The 17,998-nt window shown below is 44.8% G+C and overlaps 2 protein-coding genes across 19 annotated transcripts in view; one reads left to right on the top strand and one right to left on the bottom strand.

Moving 5' to 3' along the window:
- LOC117142965 (regulating synaptic membrane exocytosis protein 2) overlaps positions 1-17,998 on the bottom strand; it is a 41,266-nt gene that overhangs the window by 18,396 nt on the left and 4,872 nt on the right. For 14 of the 18 annotated variants that reach the window (XM_033307294.1, XM_033307295.1, XM_033307297.1 and 11 more), the window contains exons 3-8: positions 14,948-15,942; positions 14,294-14,498; positions 12,424-12,549; positions 12,007-12,363; positions 11,323-11,908; positions 427-1,421 (exon numbers count right to left, since the gene is read on the bottom strand). In XM_033307294.1, the coding sequence (XP_033163185.1) occupies positions 427-1,421; positions 11,323-11,908; positions 12,007-12,363; positions 12,424-12,549; positions 14,294-14,498; positions 14,948-15,057 (2,379 nt within the window). In that variant the 5' untranslated portion in view covers positions 15,058-15,942. Of the gene's footprint in view, positions 1-426; positions 1,422-2,983; positions 3,055-6,045; positions 6,238-11,322; positions 11,909-12,006; positions 12,364-12,423; positions 12,550-14,293; positions 14,499-14,947; positions 15,943-17,998 lie in introns of those variants that run through there. The other 4 variants (XM_033307306.1, XM_033307308.1, XM_033307310.1 and 1 more) reach the window with 4 other exon arrangements.
- Positions 12,753-13,693, top strand: LOC117142967. The gene has a single exon (XM_033307313.1). It carries the CDS (start codon positions 12,848-12,850, stop codon positions 13,172-13,174), a length of 327 nt encoding a protein of 108 aa, XP_033163204.1. The 5' UTR covers positions 12,753-12,847; the 3' UTR covers positions 13,175-13,693.

The following is a 17,998-nucleotide window of genomic DNA, read 5'->3' as shown; positions in this document are numbered from 1 at the left end:
TCAGATTTTTTTGGGGCATGCAAGATTGGTTATTTGTGGGTTTCGAATATCGCTGGGTTCTAGTTTTTGAAGTGAGGTTGTATGCTGAAATTGTCAAGATGTTTGTCACAATAGCTGGAAGTTAGTTGCGAGCTGGGAGTGATAACCAAAAACGATATCATTGCTTGATTATGGTCTGGGGTTTATGGTTGCTTTCTGGACATGACAAGAACAACAAACAGAGAAAGTTGGTGGGATATCTTTTCTTTTTTTTTTTGGGTTTCATGGGGTTACTCCCCACACAGACAAACGGATTGTGGACTCCAAAGGGGGAGAAAGAGACAAAGAGAGAGAGAGAGAGAGAGAGGACTCTACACAGACACAATGCATTCTTGCCCATCTTGGTTATATTTTCATCTTTCTTCTCCAGCTGCGATCTGTGTGTACCTTGGGCCCATCTCCTCGATTCGAGTCCTCGCTGCTGGTGAACGTGCTGCTGGTATCGATGCCCGAGTCCTTGGTGGCCGAGTCCTGGCTACCCTGTCGCTCGGCCTCCCATCGCGACCAGTCAGCTCCACCTACTCCGCCGGCATCCAGGCTCTTTCCACTGCTCAATATGGTGGCTGCACCCACATCCACAGCCGTGGAGGGCAGGATGGCCGTGACTGGGGGCAGTGAACTGCTGGCCAATATGGAGGCCTCTTCGTCGTGGGCATCGAAACGGACCGTCTTCTTTATTCTACGCTCGGTGAAACGCCGCGAATCTTGGGCCGCCGATGAGGAGGAACTGGTGGCCGGTTCGTCCCAGTAGGCAGCCTCCGTGGAACTGACGGAACTGCTGCCACCGCCGCCTCTCGTGGCGCCCAGCAGACCACCACGCTGGCTATTCCGCGCCGCCTGACCCTGGGCATCCGCCGCTGTTGCCGCCGCTGCCGATGCCATGGAAGCCATGGATCCCGATCCCCGATCGTAGCCCGATCCCGGACCAATCACAATCTGCGGCTTCGATTGGGGATAGTAGCTGCTGCTAGTGGTGCTGCTGCTGCTGCTGCCACCGCCGCCGGCGGCTGCCAAGGGCGGGGCACGTCGGTAGGCGCCAGCAGCACCACCACCACCCGCTCCTCCTGGCCCTACGCCTGCTCCGCCGCCGGAGAACTGCCGCTCGTGGTTGCTGCGGTTCAGCGAGTTGCGCTGCTGGACGTCCAGGCGAGCGGTGCGCGTGAGAGGATACTGCTCCAGGCGCTCGCGGTGCTGCAGCTGCAGCTCGTAGCGATCCCGCTGATCGGCGGAGGCGTACAGCCGCTGGGTGGCGTGCGACAGGTGGCGGAAGTCAGCACCACCGACGCCACCACCACCACCGCCGCTGCTGAGCAGATCCCGTTCGTTGAGGCTGCGCTGCTGGCGCCACGGATCCAATGAGGTGCGCACCTGGAGGCGCCCGCCTGTAGGGGTGGTAGATGTTGATTGGGTGTGGCTATAAACGCTACTAGGGGGTTGCTCTTCGGGATTTTTGGGGTGGTTCAGGGGACTCTGGGATGTCTTTGGGGGTTTCTTGGGGTCTCAGGGGTTCGGTTTGGATTGGTTACTCCTGGAAGGGGACTGCGCCGCTTGCCTGCCATAGTTTGTTGTCCTTTTCAGATGTTTCAACAAATGCACACAATCATAATGGTAATCGATCGGTTGAGAAAGCAAAAGTTCAAAGCAAATAAATACGTATGATATAAGACTTAGTTTCGTGGATCAGCTCGGATCCAGCCTTGTGAGTTCGATATAATGGGGAAAATGGAGTAAGTTCCTGATTTTTCGAAAACTTCATAAAATAAACATGTTATGCTGAATTTGTCAAGTTGAATTTTTAGCTAGAATTTAATTGCATTTTGTAATGAGTGTATGTAGTAGCTTTCACTATTATGTTTGTGCCTTCTATTAAGTAAACAAATCTGTGGTAAAATAAAATGGCTTTAGAGAACTAAAATGCATTATTACAGATAAGTTTATATGGTATCTTTAGATCAAAACTATGTATATAGTATGGAAAATTTTCGAAAAATCCGCGACATTACCATACAATTTCGACAAGAGCTGCATGAGTAAGCTAAGATTGGGTAAGTACGAGTATCATAAGTAGACCTACGACTAGAACTACGAGTGCCCGCGACTGCTGGGTCTAAAAGTGCCGGGGCCGGGAGAAGATGAATCAGGGGGGTAAGTGCCCGGTTTTTAAAAGGTTTTCGAAGAAGTACAAGGCATGGAAATACTTATCTGTTGTGGCTAAAAGTCGCAAGAGCATTAAGTTACAAGCTAAGTCTTCGGGTAAATCGGAAACTCGGGGAATTGTTGGCCCAGGGGGACAGTGTAGACTGTTCTGAATGTTGGGGTGTGTGTTCAAGGTAGTGTGAATATTCTGGTTGAAGTAAGGAGGAAACGGGAAACAGCGTTACGATATCCATGCAAATTGTTCACCAAGATTTCATGTGTTGTCAAAATTCTTTTTGTTTTTCGTATCAGTTCACATTTACAGGTAGGTTTAAAAACGTAGAAGATACATAAAAAAGCAGAAAGTAACGAATATATAAGGATCTCAAAAGTGTTTTTTAAAAAATGTTGTCCAGCAACGATAACGTGTGTTCACAGCCAGAAAAAAGAGAGATAGTTGTGTGGTTGAGTGGTTGAGGAAATCAAGTGACGATCGAGAGATCTGAATCGGAAGCGAAAAACAAACGCTTAACGCATCACCAGCTTATTGGCTATTATAGACAATTCTAGGGGAGGAGAAAGTTGTGGAGCGTGTGTGGGAGAAAGTGTGAGTGAGGGACGATAGTGCTCGAACAAAGGAAACAAAGTTAACAACTAAGAAAATCGCACATTCCTTGCTTTCGCTTGTGACGCGTGTTTGGGAAACTCAAAAGAAACAATAACATCGAAGAGACACACACACATTCAAATTCAAATTCGCATTAAATGCCTTTGGGCCTGGTTTTAATCATTTTTTTGTTTCGCTTACATTTGCATGAATCTGTAGATCGCCGGGCGAGAGTACGGTTTGGACACCTTGAACGCCGCCAAAATTACCTGCTATTCGATGTTTATTTTGGGTATCATTTACATTATTCATAGGGTATTTTTGGGCATTTTTTCGGTTTATTTTGGTTTTTGTGGCGGGCAAGTTGGTTGGAGTTTCATTTTCAGGGTAGACCAGAGAGAGAGAAAGAGTGGAGAAAAATATATGAAAACAACATTTCAAAGGTGAGTTCGAGTGGTAAATGTGAGTTAGACTAACTAGCTTACTAGCTTACTCTATGAGGCATATACATAAGTCTGAGGGGATTTCAATTAAATGTACTTAGTGATATACTTAAATTAAAGTAACTATAGCTACCGTGCTAGGCCTAATGTATATAACTTAGATCTGATGATTTCCAGTGCTCATAAGCGACTAAAAGCTTTCCAACTTACATTACTGCTGCATTTGTACTCAACAAAAAGAGCAGTTTATCTGCCGCCCTTGAAAGTAGGCAATAAAAGTTGTTGCAAACGCATTTTCAACCATTTTCTTTAAAACAAATGCACACTTACACACACACACCATGCCAGCACTCACTCAGACAATCGCCTTGGGTGCGAAAAAGAACTAGTTTTCCGAGACACACTCACACACATACATTCAGGCGTAGTCACCCATACAGTTATAGTTTTGTGGGCCATACCCCTGGCATACTTTCATTTGACTTTGGTCACGATACAAAACGTTTATTTTGCGCATAATGGGCAACAACAACGAGAACAACAGCTGTAGCGACGGCAAACAAAACAAAAACAAGTGAAATAAAAATAAGAAGAAAATAAGAAAATAAAAACGAGTGAAAAAATTACATAAAGGCAGCAAGACCCAGCGATAACAATGTAAACAAAAGAAGGCACGAAAGTAAAACAAAGCCAAAGTAAAGTAAATTATTTGAGAAACCACACGCACAATCTGCTTCAAGGGGGGCAGAGGGGGTGGTGCTGGCACGAAAGGGGGGGAAGTGAAAGGCGCAAAAGACCAAGAAAAGAAAGCAAAAATCAATAATGTACACAAAAACACGGTCATTTCTGTCCCTTGGCGACCTTTCTCATTGTTGTTAGTGTTGTTGTTGTTGTTGTTGTTGTTGTTGTACTTATTGTAGTTGTTGTGGAGAAAGGCTGCGCACAATCATCGCATTGTGCAACAAACAAAGAAACGAAAAATCAAACAAATTTCACATTAGTGTGTGCGTGTGCGTGTGTGTGCTTCCTGTTTTATATTTTTGGCCATAAATTTAAGCCAGTTTGGCTGACAGGCGGTATAAGGAGTCTGTGTGGGCGAGCGGGGTCAGCGGGGCAGAGTAGGTGTAACGGGCGTTGGGCTGGCAAAAGGACACTAAAATCATCATCATCATCATCGTCATAGGCGGCAGAGCGGGTGAAATGGGAGAAAGCAGCCGTAGCTTGTGCTATTTTTAAACCAACGCTCCGAAACACACTCTCACACACACAGACACACGCAGGCGCATAAATAGCACACAAATGGCCGCAAACACTCACACATACAACCACAAACACCAGCACAAACAAACAAACTCGCACACACGCACGCACTTTACGCGTGGGCCAGCCTCAATGTTCGCATTAATGTCACTCATACGCACAGTTGCACATGCAAACAAACAACTAGCAGGACGAAAAGGAACAACAACAACAACAACGACAGCAATAGCAACAAGAACAACAAACGGGCAACATCAACGTCAACTGGTGTTGGTCAACGATTTAATTAAATTCAGCCCCATTCCCCAAAGATCCTCGGCTGGTAGCATTTTAAAATAGCCAAACAAACACGCGTTTCATATGTCCTGTGACACTCACACACACGCACAACACACACACACACACAGCCAGCTCACCCACGCAGGAGTGCGGTCTATATTTACTTATTCACAGCCTGGTCGCCCATATGCGACACATTTCGCGTTGATGTTGCGGTTGCCATTTTAGTTTTCGACCCCATCCCATTGACTGCCCATCGGAGGAGCTATTGATTTTGTGTGTTTAATCGAAAACGTAATTCATTTCACAAATTTGTTGCACAGTTTTTGGGCGGGATGTTTGAGCGAGGGATGTTTGTTGTGGAAGTTTTTAGGGGGGCGACAATGCACACACATTCACATTTTGCGGCTAACACGAAAGCTGTAACATGTAACTACAAAGCGCACTTTAGTTTTGGCTAAGTGCAATTGAGTTCGAATGAAAGTGACTGAGAGGGATTGTCACCTGCCTCGTTTAATTGAATCTATACCAACAGCATGTAGGGCTACCAAATCGGGATAAAAAAGTTTTCATCGAAAATCTTCGTCTAATTTACAGTTTTTTTTGTCTGTCAGACTAAGTTTTAACTTATTTATTTTTGTAGAAATAACTGAAGATAGTAAAGGAAAAGGATATAATCGGAAAACCAATACTTATATTCCCTATACTGGAAACTTCAACTGATACTGATTAGAATATAATATATTAAATGACTTCTTTACTGGTTTGTAAAATTCTGACTGACATCAGTATAAAGCCAAAGCATTTAAAGTTAAGCATCATCTGAGCTCCAACTTTATTAATAGAATTATAGTCTTTCAAAATGAACTGTTTTTACGAAAATTACTTGAGTTTAAGATGAAGTTCTGACCAGAATTGTAATAAAATTCAATTAAAATTTCCAGCTTTATTTTGATTCGAACCCAACCAAGGAAAACTTAATTATTGGCATCTACCCAAAAGTGGCTATTTTGCATTCTTTGTCGACAAATGCCAGTTGCTTTTGTTACAGATTGTTTTTTATTTTTTGACCATAAGCATTTCTGTACGCTGGGTGCTAATCTATTTGCATTTTGCATTTAAATATTCAACTTTTTGGCTATCTAAGCATTTTCATTGTGGCTTGAATGTGGTTCGTTGATGTGAGTGTGTGTGGCAGTTGTTGTTTGGTTTTCTGGTGGTTGTTGTAGCTGTTGTGGGTGCACTTCAAGAGAAGCTTGACTAACTGCAACTGACACTCACCTCAAAAGTCAGCTTTGCTCTATATTGAGTTTTTAGAATTTTATTTCAGTTTTTTGGGGTACACTCGTTTTGAAGTTATTTTTCCATATGTCAGTAATTTGCGAAGGATTTCCTTTGTTTTATTTTACGATTTTGCTTTTCTTATTTACAGATTTGCTTGCTATTGAAATTTTGGTTTGTTTGGGCCGTTGCCTAATTTGTGGTACAAATTGCTGGGCATGTAAGCCAACCACCCACTCACACACACACACACATACGGTGGGGCTCAGGTGGCACCCATGAGCACCACCCATAGCCACCCACACACACACAGATTGCGTGGCAGTACAGTAAACAAATCGAGCGTTTTTCTTCTACCTGCTAACCAACACAAAAATGGCAAATAAACAAAAATAAAAATAAAAAAAATAAAACAATAATATTAAGTTGCTGCTGCCTCCGCTTTTTTTTTTGCAAGTGTGTGTGTGGGGGTGGGGTTTTTAGGCTCTCCATGCGAGTGCCTTGGGTTCGGGGTCGTAGGTGGATGGGCGGATAGAGGGGCATAGGTGGGTGGAAGGGCGGTTTAGTGGTTCACTGAGTGGCTCGTGGCTCGGGTGGTTGGCCAAATGCAAAAGCGTCAGTTGGGCGCCACAATTTGCGCAGTGTATTGTTAGTCGATTGACTGATTCGAGAGCAAATTTGTTTGCCTTTTTTCGCCTTGGTTGTTGGGTACGCTTTCGCTCAATTAGGCAGATTTAAAGAGACTTCAAGGTCGTGGTTACCTTTTTGTTTTAAAACACTTTCACTTTGCTTGCAACTTATTTGAGCTTTATTTAAATTTTGCACACTTTGGCGTAGTTATTGGTTTTTTTTGCAGCTTCGGAAGCTGACCAATTAGCCTTGGCTGCTGCTCAATGCCAAGCTCTCAATTATTTATGCTTCAGGGCCAATTAAGTACACTTTATGTTGTTTAACTGGCAACGCCGCTCTCTCTTCGCACTCTCCGCTTTCCTCGGCGGACAGCCACATGTCAGGCTTTTCCTCGGGCCTACTTTTCCTCCTTTTGGCTTGTACAATTTCCCACCAAGGTTATTTTTAACTCGACATTCACATTTCACAGAGTTTGGCTTTCGTTTTCCGCCCGCTTCGCTTTCGATTTCACTTACTCGTGGGCTTTTTGCGCTTTTCACTCGTATTTCGTTAGCGGGGATTTTCCGATTTTCCAGCAAACGTAATTTTGCTTATATATTATGGGTAGTAGAATATTTTTTTCTATTTTTTTCCGTTTGCGACACACGTGCGAATTTTGCGAGCGGGACCGCTGCGGCTGTTTACTCGCCTTTAAAGTTCATCGAAAACTAATTTCGTTTCGATTTCATAAAAAATCTCAATGGAATTTTCACTTTACGCTGCCGTTCGCTTTCCCTTGCGCCTACTCTCTTTCGCTCTCGGCTGCCATCGTTGTTGTTTCTGTGGGAGCCTACAACACATTTCCAATAACAATGTTACACGGCGGCCAGTCGTTGTTGTTGCTGTTGCCGACTTTCCCGTGGCGCTTCCAGTGCCGAACTAAAAATAAAGTTAAGCGCGTGGCCAACACCGCTGCCGCTGCCTCAGCCGACGCAGCAGCCAGCAGCGATAACATTGACAGCTGCTGCTGCCACCCACCGCCCACTTTCTACCCACCACCACCCCAACGCCCACCTTAGGGTCAGCGCGTTTTTCCTGTGTATGAGTGCGTCTGTGTGTGTGTGTTGCTGTTTGTGTTTGCCACCTTCAAGGCGAATCTCTGTGGCAAAGTCAACGTGTTTGTCTTTGCCTTCCAGCAAAGCGGGCGCTGCGGTTCAGTGGGCGGTGCTGCGCGTGCTGGATGCGGAAAAGCTGGTAACTGAAGCGACGGATGGCTGACACTGCCGTTGCAAGTGGCAGTGCATTCGTTGTTGTTGCTGGCTGTAGTAAGGACCATGACGCTGCACAAAAATCGGCGAAACTAAAAGAGGCACTGAATGAAATGACGTCGCTGGCAGGGAAAACCCGAACTGGGAAGAGGACTCCATTCGGACAACAACAGGACAACAGGAGGGCAAAAAGCCAAAAGTGGCTAATGTGACGCAGATCGATGTTGTTGCTAACTTTTTTGGAAAGAGTTATGGGCATAGAGTGAAGCCTTTACCTAAATATAACTATTCTACTCAGATTTTTAATAATATTAACGATGTTTTGTGGACTTCAATCGACTAAAGCAATGAAGGAATAAATATTGCTCCTAAAACAATTATCAAGCTGTATAAAACTATGCAACATACAAGTTTTAACAATTCATTGCATACTTGTAAGCACCTATAAATTCCTATAAGATCTAAACTCTAGCCAAAAATTTGTTTGATTTTAATATACGGCAAATACATGTTTTATGAAGGCTAGTCTATTTCCCGCTGTCATGAAAATAATATATACATTAGTTGTACAAAGAAATTTATAACATAAAACTTTAGTTTAAAAATGTAGTTTACTAGGCAAGATTATAACCATACCCCATCAATAAGATTAATATATGCTATTCATAGTATTTTTAATTCTGATCCGTTCAGTTTCCTCAATCACGGGTTAAGCAAAACTTTTTGTGGGTTTACGCGCGCTTCACGCCAACATCAGCTGCTCTCTGCCCCGCCCACCCACTTGGCCGCCCACAACCCACCGCCCACCGCCATGGAAGTGGATGTAAAAACAACAAAGGGGTACGAAGAGGGGGACGAAAGTTCAGCGCATGCGTTCTAATGCAACGCGATGGTGTGTGGGAATTTTCCAAGCGACTCTTTCGACGGGAAATTCCAACGCATGACGTCTGGTGGTATTCACTGTGACCATTGTGAACTAGCAGCCAACATGGTGGGTTTTCCGTGCCACAACTGTGGTGGAAAACCCATAGTGCAACTGCACCCACAACAGGACCCACATGGCGTCCAACCAGTGCACCATACACCCGCCCACTTTCTCCATTTCCCTTGAGACTTTCACTTGCCACGGTCTCGGTTCCAGTTTCGATTTCTTTTATCACTTTGCTGCATTTCGGCATTTAATTTACGGGATGCAGACATAAGTTTGGCCACCTGGTTATCGCTGTGGTTGCACGCCAGATCAGGTGGGTGGTGCAGCTTGTCAGTGGGTGTGGGCCTGTAACTTTGGAGCGCCTAATTTTATGCCAAACTCCATGGGCCACAAGCACACTCGTACTGGGAGTGAGCCTGGGGCCAAAGTTGAAATCAATAATTATTATATGCTAGTTTGTTGGAAAATTGAAAATGACAGAAGGAGTTGCGTGGGCGGGGCGGGGCGATGGCGGATTGGGCGGTAAGCGGTGGGCGGTGTAAGTGCAACATGCTTGCCAGAAACTTGCGCGCTAATGTGCAGCAATAAAAAATTTAAATCACCAAGCGCCGCATGTTGCACTGCCACCGAAAGACTACAAGAAAATAAACGAGGAGAAATCTGGGTACACTTTAAGGAAAATGTGTGATACAACTAGACTAACACCAAGTTCTAAGTTAGGTAACTAGAAACGTAAAGGACTTGGCTATAAAGAAACTATTTTACTGGAAGTTACTAATATTAGTCTATGAAACCTTTTGAACATTTTGAACATCACATTAAATTTGTTTGCTATGCGCAGTAAGCTTTATAATCAGATGATGATTTCTTATACCCGTGATGATTGATCAATCTGAATGCTTTTTTTTCGAGTGCATGAGGGGAAACTTAAGGGTGGCACGACTGCAGCAAGTGCCAACAAGAAACTTTCTAATTAGGATAATAAATTTGCCAGCATCGCACTTGACAACGTCGCCGGCATCTTTCAAAACATGAAGAGCAGAAGGAAGCCGAGTGCCCCAGCCCGCCGAAGGAAATGCCACCCCCACCGCCCTCTTTGGGACAGAAAAGCCCCCAACCATCTCGACATCATCAGCCGAGTGCAGCTGCTTGGCCAACTTCTTGATGTTTTGTGGTGGCTGCCAAAAAGGAAAGCCTGCTCACTCGGCCTTTTTCCGCATTTTCCCCATTTTACCAATTTTTTTTTTTCGCCAACTGCCCGCGCTTGCCTTCTCCCCCGTTGGAAAATGTGTTTTCGGGTCAGCTGTGTGCAACCTTCCTGCCTTGCACTGGCATATAATTTATGCTGATTGCATTTAACGGCCAGTGAAAACCAAGTGAAAGTATGCGGCAGCGTCCAGGAGTGCGCACTTGTCTCGCTGGCGGTGGCTCTTTTCGCCTTTTCTCTCTGTAAACAATTTATTTTTACTTTCGCCGCTTCCGCGGCACCTTCTTATGCACTCGACCACCACCCACCAGCCACTAGCCACCGACAGCGCTTTTCCGCCACCTCTTTTCAGATTTTCCCTTCCATTCGCTGCCTGTTGTCGAGCGCCGAGTCAAGTGCCCCCGAGATAAGCGCAACGAAATGTTTCCGCTACAAAACATTCCTCGCCATTCGCCTTTCGCTCTTTTTTGCCCAAGCTTTTCCTCAGTTTTCCTCGCTTTTCCCCCAAAACGGCAAGAGTGCCACTGTATGTGTGTGTAGTGGGTGTGTGTGTGTCTGAGTGGGCGTGTGCTCTCTATTTTTATAGCCCCCGGCATGCAAGTTGCGTTTCTCCCTTTGCGGGGAAAATGTTTGGCAAAACTTTTCCAGTTTAGCAGCTTAAACTTTCATTTTGGAGCAAAGCGCAAATTTGGGGGTTTCCTTATCCAGCTTAAATCGAACTTAAGGCCTTAAATTAAGCTTAACGCTAACTTATAAGATGAGTTTAATAGACATTGAAAAATTAAATATGTACACCGATAAACGAAACACAGAAATGTGAGGCAAACAGAAGTTAAAGAATTTTTGAATTGGCTTGGAAAAAACATCGAATATTGGATCTCAAAAACGAGTCAAAGAAAAAGACAACGCACCAATGTGAGACAAGATATAGTGCTACATTTTCGAAAGTTAGCTTTTTACGTTTTTCTTTTTTTGTTTTGGATATTGGATTTTGTAGAGCGAGCGAGTCAAAGAGAGTTTTACATTGAGAGAGAGAGATAGTGAATTATAAAGGAAAATTTAACTTGGATTTGGAAGTTGGGGCATTGCCTTGCGGGACATTCAGAGCGGAAAGTATGGAAGCGATAGATACGAATATATAGATATACAGACAGGGAGACAGGGATCGAAGGATAGAGACATTCAGAGATCTCAGAGGGAGATAGAGCAGAGATAGAGAAGGGAGGAGCTGGATGCGAATTGGACAAAACGTCTCAACTCACCGTCATAGTCCGATCCCGCGGTCACCGTCACCGCGCCCTGGGCGGCCAACAGCTGGTGCTGGAACTCCTCCTCGGAGCTGCTGAAGGACCTCTGTTGCTGCGAGGCGTACTGCGATCCTGCGAGAGCGCGCCTCTGCTGCTGCTGCTGTTGCTGGCTGTAGGCACTGGAGTCCATCGCATGACCACCGCTGATGGTCAGGTTGCGGGTCAGAGGTGGCGGCTTCTGGTAGCCGCCCATCTGGGGCACTGGCTGGCCATGCTGCTGCTGCATCTGCTGATGTTGCTGCTGCTGCTGTTGCGAGTGGGGATGCGGATGTTGCTGCGGCTGCTGGTGGATCTGCGCGTGGTACGATTGCTGCACCTGCTGCTGATGCTGTTGCTGCTGCTGCCTGGCCGCGAATTGCTGCGAGTGTTGCTGCTGCTGCTGGGAATGTTGCTGCGGCGATAGGCGATGTTGCTGCGGCATAAGATGTTGCTGGTGCTGAGATTGCTGCTGTTGCGAGTGCGACTGCGGCGGATGCTGCGGCTGTACTTGACTGGGATGCGCCAAGTGGGGATGCTGCCTCATCAGGCCATCGAGTTCACCCTGCAATAAAACAATTTTTCGTGTAAATACCATAGTGAATTAAGAGAATCCTCTTCAAAATCTGTTTGATTTGGTGAGTTTATTTCCGGAGCACTCACCTGATAGTATCTGGGGTCATCATCGGGATAGGCGCCACCTGATCTGGGCTGTTGCTGCTGCTGCATGCCGTATCCCTGCTGCCCCTGCTGCGGATTCATCGGCTGCATCCGAGCACGCTGCTGCTGCTGATGGTGCTGCATCTGCTGTCCAGGACTCATCACGGGATCCATTCCGCTGTCGGACGCGGAGAGGCGACGATTCGTGGGCTGCTCCTGCTGCGAGTACTGACGCCTCAGCATGCTGCCCGCCCGCTGCATCGGTAGGTTCTCCTTCTCGGCGGCACTCCGCGTCCTCTCCAGCTTGGGCCGCTTGTCCGTGGTGTCGTGCGGATCCACGATGGGATGCTGCGAGATGTCCTGTCGGATACAATAAACCTTCAAGTGGTGAACTTGTCCAGGGCGGGCACATCTACTCACGCTGCTCCCATCCGGCTCGATGCGTCGGATGAAACCATCTTGTTGTGCCGCCGTCTTGTTGATCCACTGGCCAGTCTTGGAGAGCAGTTCCTGCTTCTTGCGACACAGTATGCACACCCAAATGACCTGGAATGTGGGAAGGACATTAGAATTACATTGAGGCACAATATAGATATATTTGTTATATATTTGTATCATATTAAAAATTTAAGGACATCAACAGGAAGGACATCAACCTATTTTTATGTACTTCTCATGAAGTTCCTGTTTTTTACGTACCATTTTCTTGTACATCTTAAATTTTAAATAAATCTAGTCTACCCAGGTGCTTCAATCATTTGAACACACATACACAGCTCCGGGACTCTCCGGGTAATTTACACGTGCACTTGCAACGCTTTCAAATTTGCGACCAGGCTTTGCCATGGACGAGTTACTAAATCTGGGTCTCAGCGGCATACAGTTTCAACTGGAGGAATCTGCGGAGGATAGCGACGAGGATATTGAAGGTGGAGCACCGGGCGGTCCTGATACCAGATTGCTGTACTACTTCAGAAGATTGTACCACGTTCTCAGTGGGAATATCTTCATGACCACCTACGTGGAGCGCGGAGAGAGAGAATACTTTGCGGGATTCAGCAACTTGGAATTGGTGGGTCCGTTCCAGGGTGATCGACAGAGCCAGCGGTACCGCTGGATCCACCTGTCGCTCATCTTCCGCGCCTTCAGATCCAAGACAGAGTCCTGGTGAAGATACCCCACCGTGTCACAGCCAAATTGAAATTCCATTTGGCTTTTGTTCGGAGTTGTTGGCCCATCTAGTTTCATTTTGCGCCCTGGCTTTCGCTCCTGAACCCCCCAAAGTCCACATCACTGGCCTTTTCGGTTCCCCTGTGTAAGTGGGCGTGTGTGTGTGTGACATTTTGGCAGCAGTTCAACGGAAAAACGTTTGGCAGCACGGCCAGAAAATGATAAGCCTGGCCAGCGGGAAAGAAAAGCGGGTGGAAGCAACCGAGGAATCGGTTCACTGAGTAAAATAAAAATTGGAAAAAGTGTAATTGAAATGCAATGCACGAGAGGAGCGAAGGGTTGCCATGGTGGATTTCAAGGAAGCAATTCGGAAGAGACTTTCTTCAATGCCACCATAAGGTTTCCTGCCATCAAGGCTACGGGTTAAGGTGCCACGAAATAAACTTAACCATTCAGTTTTGTTCCTTAAATTTCATTTATACAGCTAAGAATAAAATAAAAAGAATGTACGCTCTTTAAAGTCCCTTGATTTTTACATGGGATTTAGTATATTCTGAATCTAAGAACGATATAATCTATTTGTAGCGTCCCAAGTGACCCCGTCATCTCATATCCTTGACCAGAGGCGTCGTATGAAACTGGAAATTAAGTCTAAATTATAAGTGTCGACGCGAGAGGCGCCAGGATGGAGAGAAGGGCACAAGTGCCATGGCTCTACTCCAAGGCTCACCCACTCGATCCCGCCCATCGCCCAATTATCCAGCGGACTACAAGGCGACAAGGGGCAGTTATTCATGTGGCCAACGCGTCACTGGGGACAGTTGGCAACAAGCGGCGGTGGCCTATGGCTATGCCACTCAATCCCAATTCAATGTCGATGTGGCAATGGGGCGTATGAGTGATGGCTGCTTAGCCAAGCGGGAGCCGGGTCGCCAGTAATATTGGCACCAGCGTTGTGCTATTTGTCAATGAGCGGAAAATAAGTCCGACACCCTTTACGAAAAAAGAACATTTATCCGCTGCCTTGCGCGCGTAAACCCAAATGGCAGGACACTGAGCCAAGGAGTGAATCCAAACGGAGCTGTCAGACGCTGGGAATGGGATTGAGGACAACTCTCACCTTGTTGCTGCGCAGCGTCACCTTGCCGCCGCACCGGGCGCAGCAGCGTATGTTGCAGTAGTGGCAGATGTGGCCCACTCCATCGGCGAACTTGGTCTTAAGGCATATGTGACAGGTGGCATCCAGCTCGACGCCGGCCTTCTTCTGCTGCTCGGATCGCTGTCTGATTTGCATTTCCAGCGTCACCACCTCGTCCTGTTTGCGCCTGCAGGGGGATCAAGATGCGAGGATGAATTGGTATTAGAAGCAGATTTGGTTGAGTGAAACTAGAGAGAAATGTAGGGCTAAGCTTGTAAGGCTTTAAACTAATTTCAGAAATTACAGGAATGATATAGACCACCTAGTTCATTAAGATTTGTCATCTTTATAGGATTTTGTAAATAATATGTATTTAATAACCAATAAGATTCAGCGTTGCATGCTTTAATGAAAGCCTTTAAGAAAACCATTTTAGAAAGTCTTAATAATTTCAGAACCTTCGTGATTATTAGAAATAAAAATAAATAATAGAAATAGATAATAGAAATAAATACATACATAAAACTGAGACAGAAAGACTCTCTTTATTCTTTTAACAACCAAAAACGAAACGAAATGTATCTCGAGAGTTGGAAGTTCTGAATGAAACGCACTGCATCTGGCTACCGAACTCACCGCATGATCTCGTTCTGCTTCTCCTCCTCCTGCTTCTGTCGCATAAGGACATTCTCGATCTGCATCCGCTCGTGGGGCGTGAGGTGCGACAGGTCGGGCATTTCGTCCATGGCTCCGGTGTGGCGATGTCCTTTGGTGGAATTGTGGTTGTGGTCGAATTATGTTTTCGAGTAGCGTTAGCTGGTCTAATTAGTCGCAGTGTAATAAACTTTGCTTGATAATATTTATAGAAATTGTTGATTTACGTCTTCGATTGAGTTTAAAGCTTTTCTTGGGGGATTTGATAAACTTTTCTATGGTTTGGAATGCAGTTTTGCAGTATTTATAAATACGTTGTTATTAAATAGTATTATTATTAGTATTATTATTATTTGGATTACTAAACCATTTCCGATAGAAAATCACAGAGCAAATTTCAAATATTATGGTTTCCTTTGTTATTCGTAATGAACGCTTGTTAGTTATTTTTCTTTGTAGACTTTTGGAAATTCGTTGAAAATTGTTCACAATGCACTTTTCGTCCTTCTGTGTCCGTGTGTTGAATGTGTTTTGTGTTTTATGCGCTCCTTATGCTTGTATTTGTGTTGCGGTCTGCTCCTGTGTTGTATTTTTGTGTGTGTCTGTGTGCGTGTGTATGCCCTCTGACCCCTTTTCACTGGCGACTTTCTTATTGTGCTGCGTTTGTTTGTTGGTTTGTTGGTTTGTGTCGCTTCCTTCCTCCTTGCTTAGACCTTTGTATTTCTTTGGCTGAATGCAAATTTGAGTGGAAAACTCGTTTCTGGTTTTTGTTTCATTTTCCCACCGCTCTATATCGTTGCCGGGCCTTTGTTGTTGTTTCTAATTGCTGTTGTTGTTGCTGCAGCCCGTGTCGAGTTAGTTTCGTCCTTTGTTGCTGTTGCTGCCCAGTGCGTTGCAGTGCCATTTTTGCGTTGAGATCGTTTCGAATTGCAGGCCACTCGGTTGAAAGGGAGTTAGTCGCCCCCAGTTGTTTAGCACTGCCATAAAAAGAAGAGGAATGAGTTATATGAATGAGTTATATCAATTTAAGGATAAATATTCCATAAGTTAAAAGAGCCATGCAATTATCCCGAACCCATTACTTTTCTGCTTATCAGTTCATAGCTTTGATAAATGAACGGAATATGAATACATCTTTTCTTCTCTATATCTGTATTAAATTTCATACTATCTCTTTAAATCGCTTTAAGCTGGAGCAATAAAAATTGGCTAAATATTTTAACCGATTTATTTGCACGGCAATGAATGCCAAACTCTTTCATGGCGAGTGAAACATTTAATTAAATCTCGTAAACTAAATGCAATACGAAATTTAAAATACAAACAAAAAGTAAGCGAGTAGGAAATGAGAATTTTAACGAGATGAGCAGGCAAATGTGGGTGGCACTGGGCAGGAGGAGGTGGAAAAGGGATCCAAACGAGATGCCGGGTCGGTCAGTATCTGGCCGCAATGCAAACATATGTAACTGTATTTATGGCCATCAACGTGCCAGGGCAAACAACCAGCCGCAAAAACCCGGCAGGTCCCTTGGCCAAATGGAGGGGGCCGTGGAGGAAACGGCTGCACCATGTAGGCAAGGAGGGGCGACGGGGCACTGCGGTTGACACCGTGACGCACGTACAAAATGCGAAAATATATATGAGGCCATGCACAAATACGCTGCGAGAAAAATATAACACATATAGAACATTATTCCATTAGCTTGGAAGAAGGTGAAGGTGGTGAAGAGGCAATCCACACACCTTGTTACTTTATGTTGAATGTCAAACCTTTACAATAAATAGATCAACCATTTTCAATTCTATTCTTATCCTAGTAATATTAATATTTGCTTTTAAACTTTTTAAGCCTTAAGCTTTTGAACCTTTATTAAAATCTAAAATGTCGCTAGCAATTTAATTTTATCTGTTTTGAAAGATATATTACTATGTATATATATATATATATTATTTATAATTGAAGGTATGTTACCCCTTTTATTTTTTCAGTGTCCTCGCTGGCACTCACGCAAAATGGGAGATTGCCTGGCCAGACGGAAGAGCGGATGGGATGGGGATGCGGGTGTCAGTCGGAAGGGGGAAGAGGCCGAGACGTCTATTTATATGGGCAAACCCGTTGGAAGAGTGCAGAGTGCAACCGGAAGCAGACACTTCAGTAGCAGGGGAGCAAAAGATGCTTTCATGTGCCTCATTTCCTCCGCCTGAAAGGCGTTCGGAATTAGCATTCAATGGGCCAGGAAGCAATCCAAGCCAACGTAATTAAAAGCCGTCAAGCAGCGGGCGCAAAATAAAGTGGGCCCAATGCCCGGCAAACAGGCGACTTAGCCAGGATATCGAACTCTAATCCCATTTGAAAGCAGCAAACCGGGATAAGGTGAACACCAGCTTGGGCAGCATATTGCAGCAGGAGCCTTGATTGCATGAATATTGCAGCAGGGACAGCAGGTCAGAGATGTCCGACTTAAATGGCCAATGGTTATGGCCCCGGCCTTCACTGAAAACAATTTTCCGCTCGTAAAGTAATAAAATTTCAACTTTTCCCACACTCTTTCAATCAAATTGTGTTGGCGTAACATTAAAATCCATGTCAAATCATCAACCACATGCAAAATGCGATTGATTTCTCTCATGAATGTGTATTTATTGCTGCTTTATGGCGCATCCTTTGGGGGCATGTACAGCAGGAATTCGCATATTTACAGGGAGAGAAAAATTCTACGCTTGCTTAATATTATAATAAAAAACTTGGCTGCATTATTGAGAAATGAGTCCTTTTAAAAAATCTTAAGTCAAGATCCTAAATAATGACGATTTACTATAATATGTTGACAGCTTGCTCACTTCGAATTCACTACTAACTAATCTATGATAAGATTTAAATCTAAATTCTATTTACCTATATAATTTCCTTACTTTCTTAAATTTAGTCAACTAAACACATTCAGATTTTACTTTATTAAGAATGCAGTTCCTCGTTCCTAATATACAAAATGATTTTAACCCTTTGATTTCTGCCTGTGCAGCTGCAACCCC

Source organism: Drosophila mauritiana, chromosome 3R (assembly GCF_004382145.1).
Source record: "Drosophila mauritiana strain mau12 chromosome 3R, ASM438214v1, whole genome shotgun sequence".
In the NCBI taxonomy this organism is placed as follows: Eukaryota; Metazoa; Arthropoda; class Insecta; order Diptera; family Drosophilidae; genus Drosophila; species Drosophila mauritiana.
This window is presented reverse-complemented; position numbering and strand designations above follow the sequence as displayed.

Bases quoted from the DNA above. Each gene is read 5' to 3' on its own strand.
- LOC117142967 (XM_033307313.1), top strand. From the start codon at position 12,848: ATGGACGAGTTACTAAATCTGGGTCTCAGCGGCATACAGTTTCAACTG.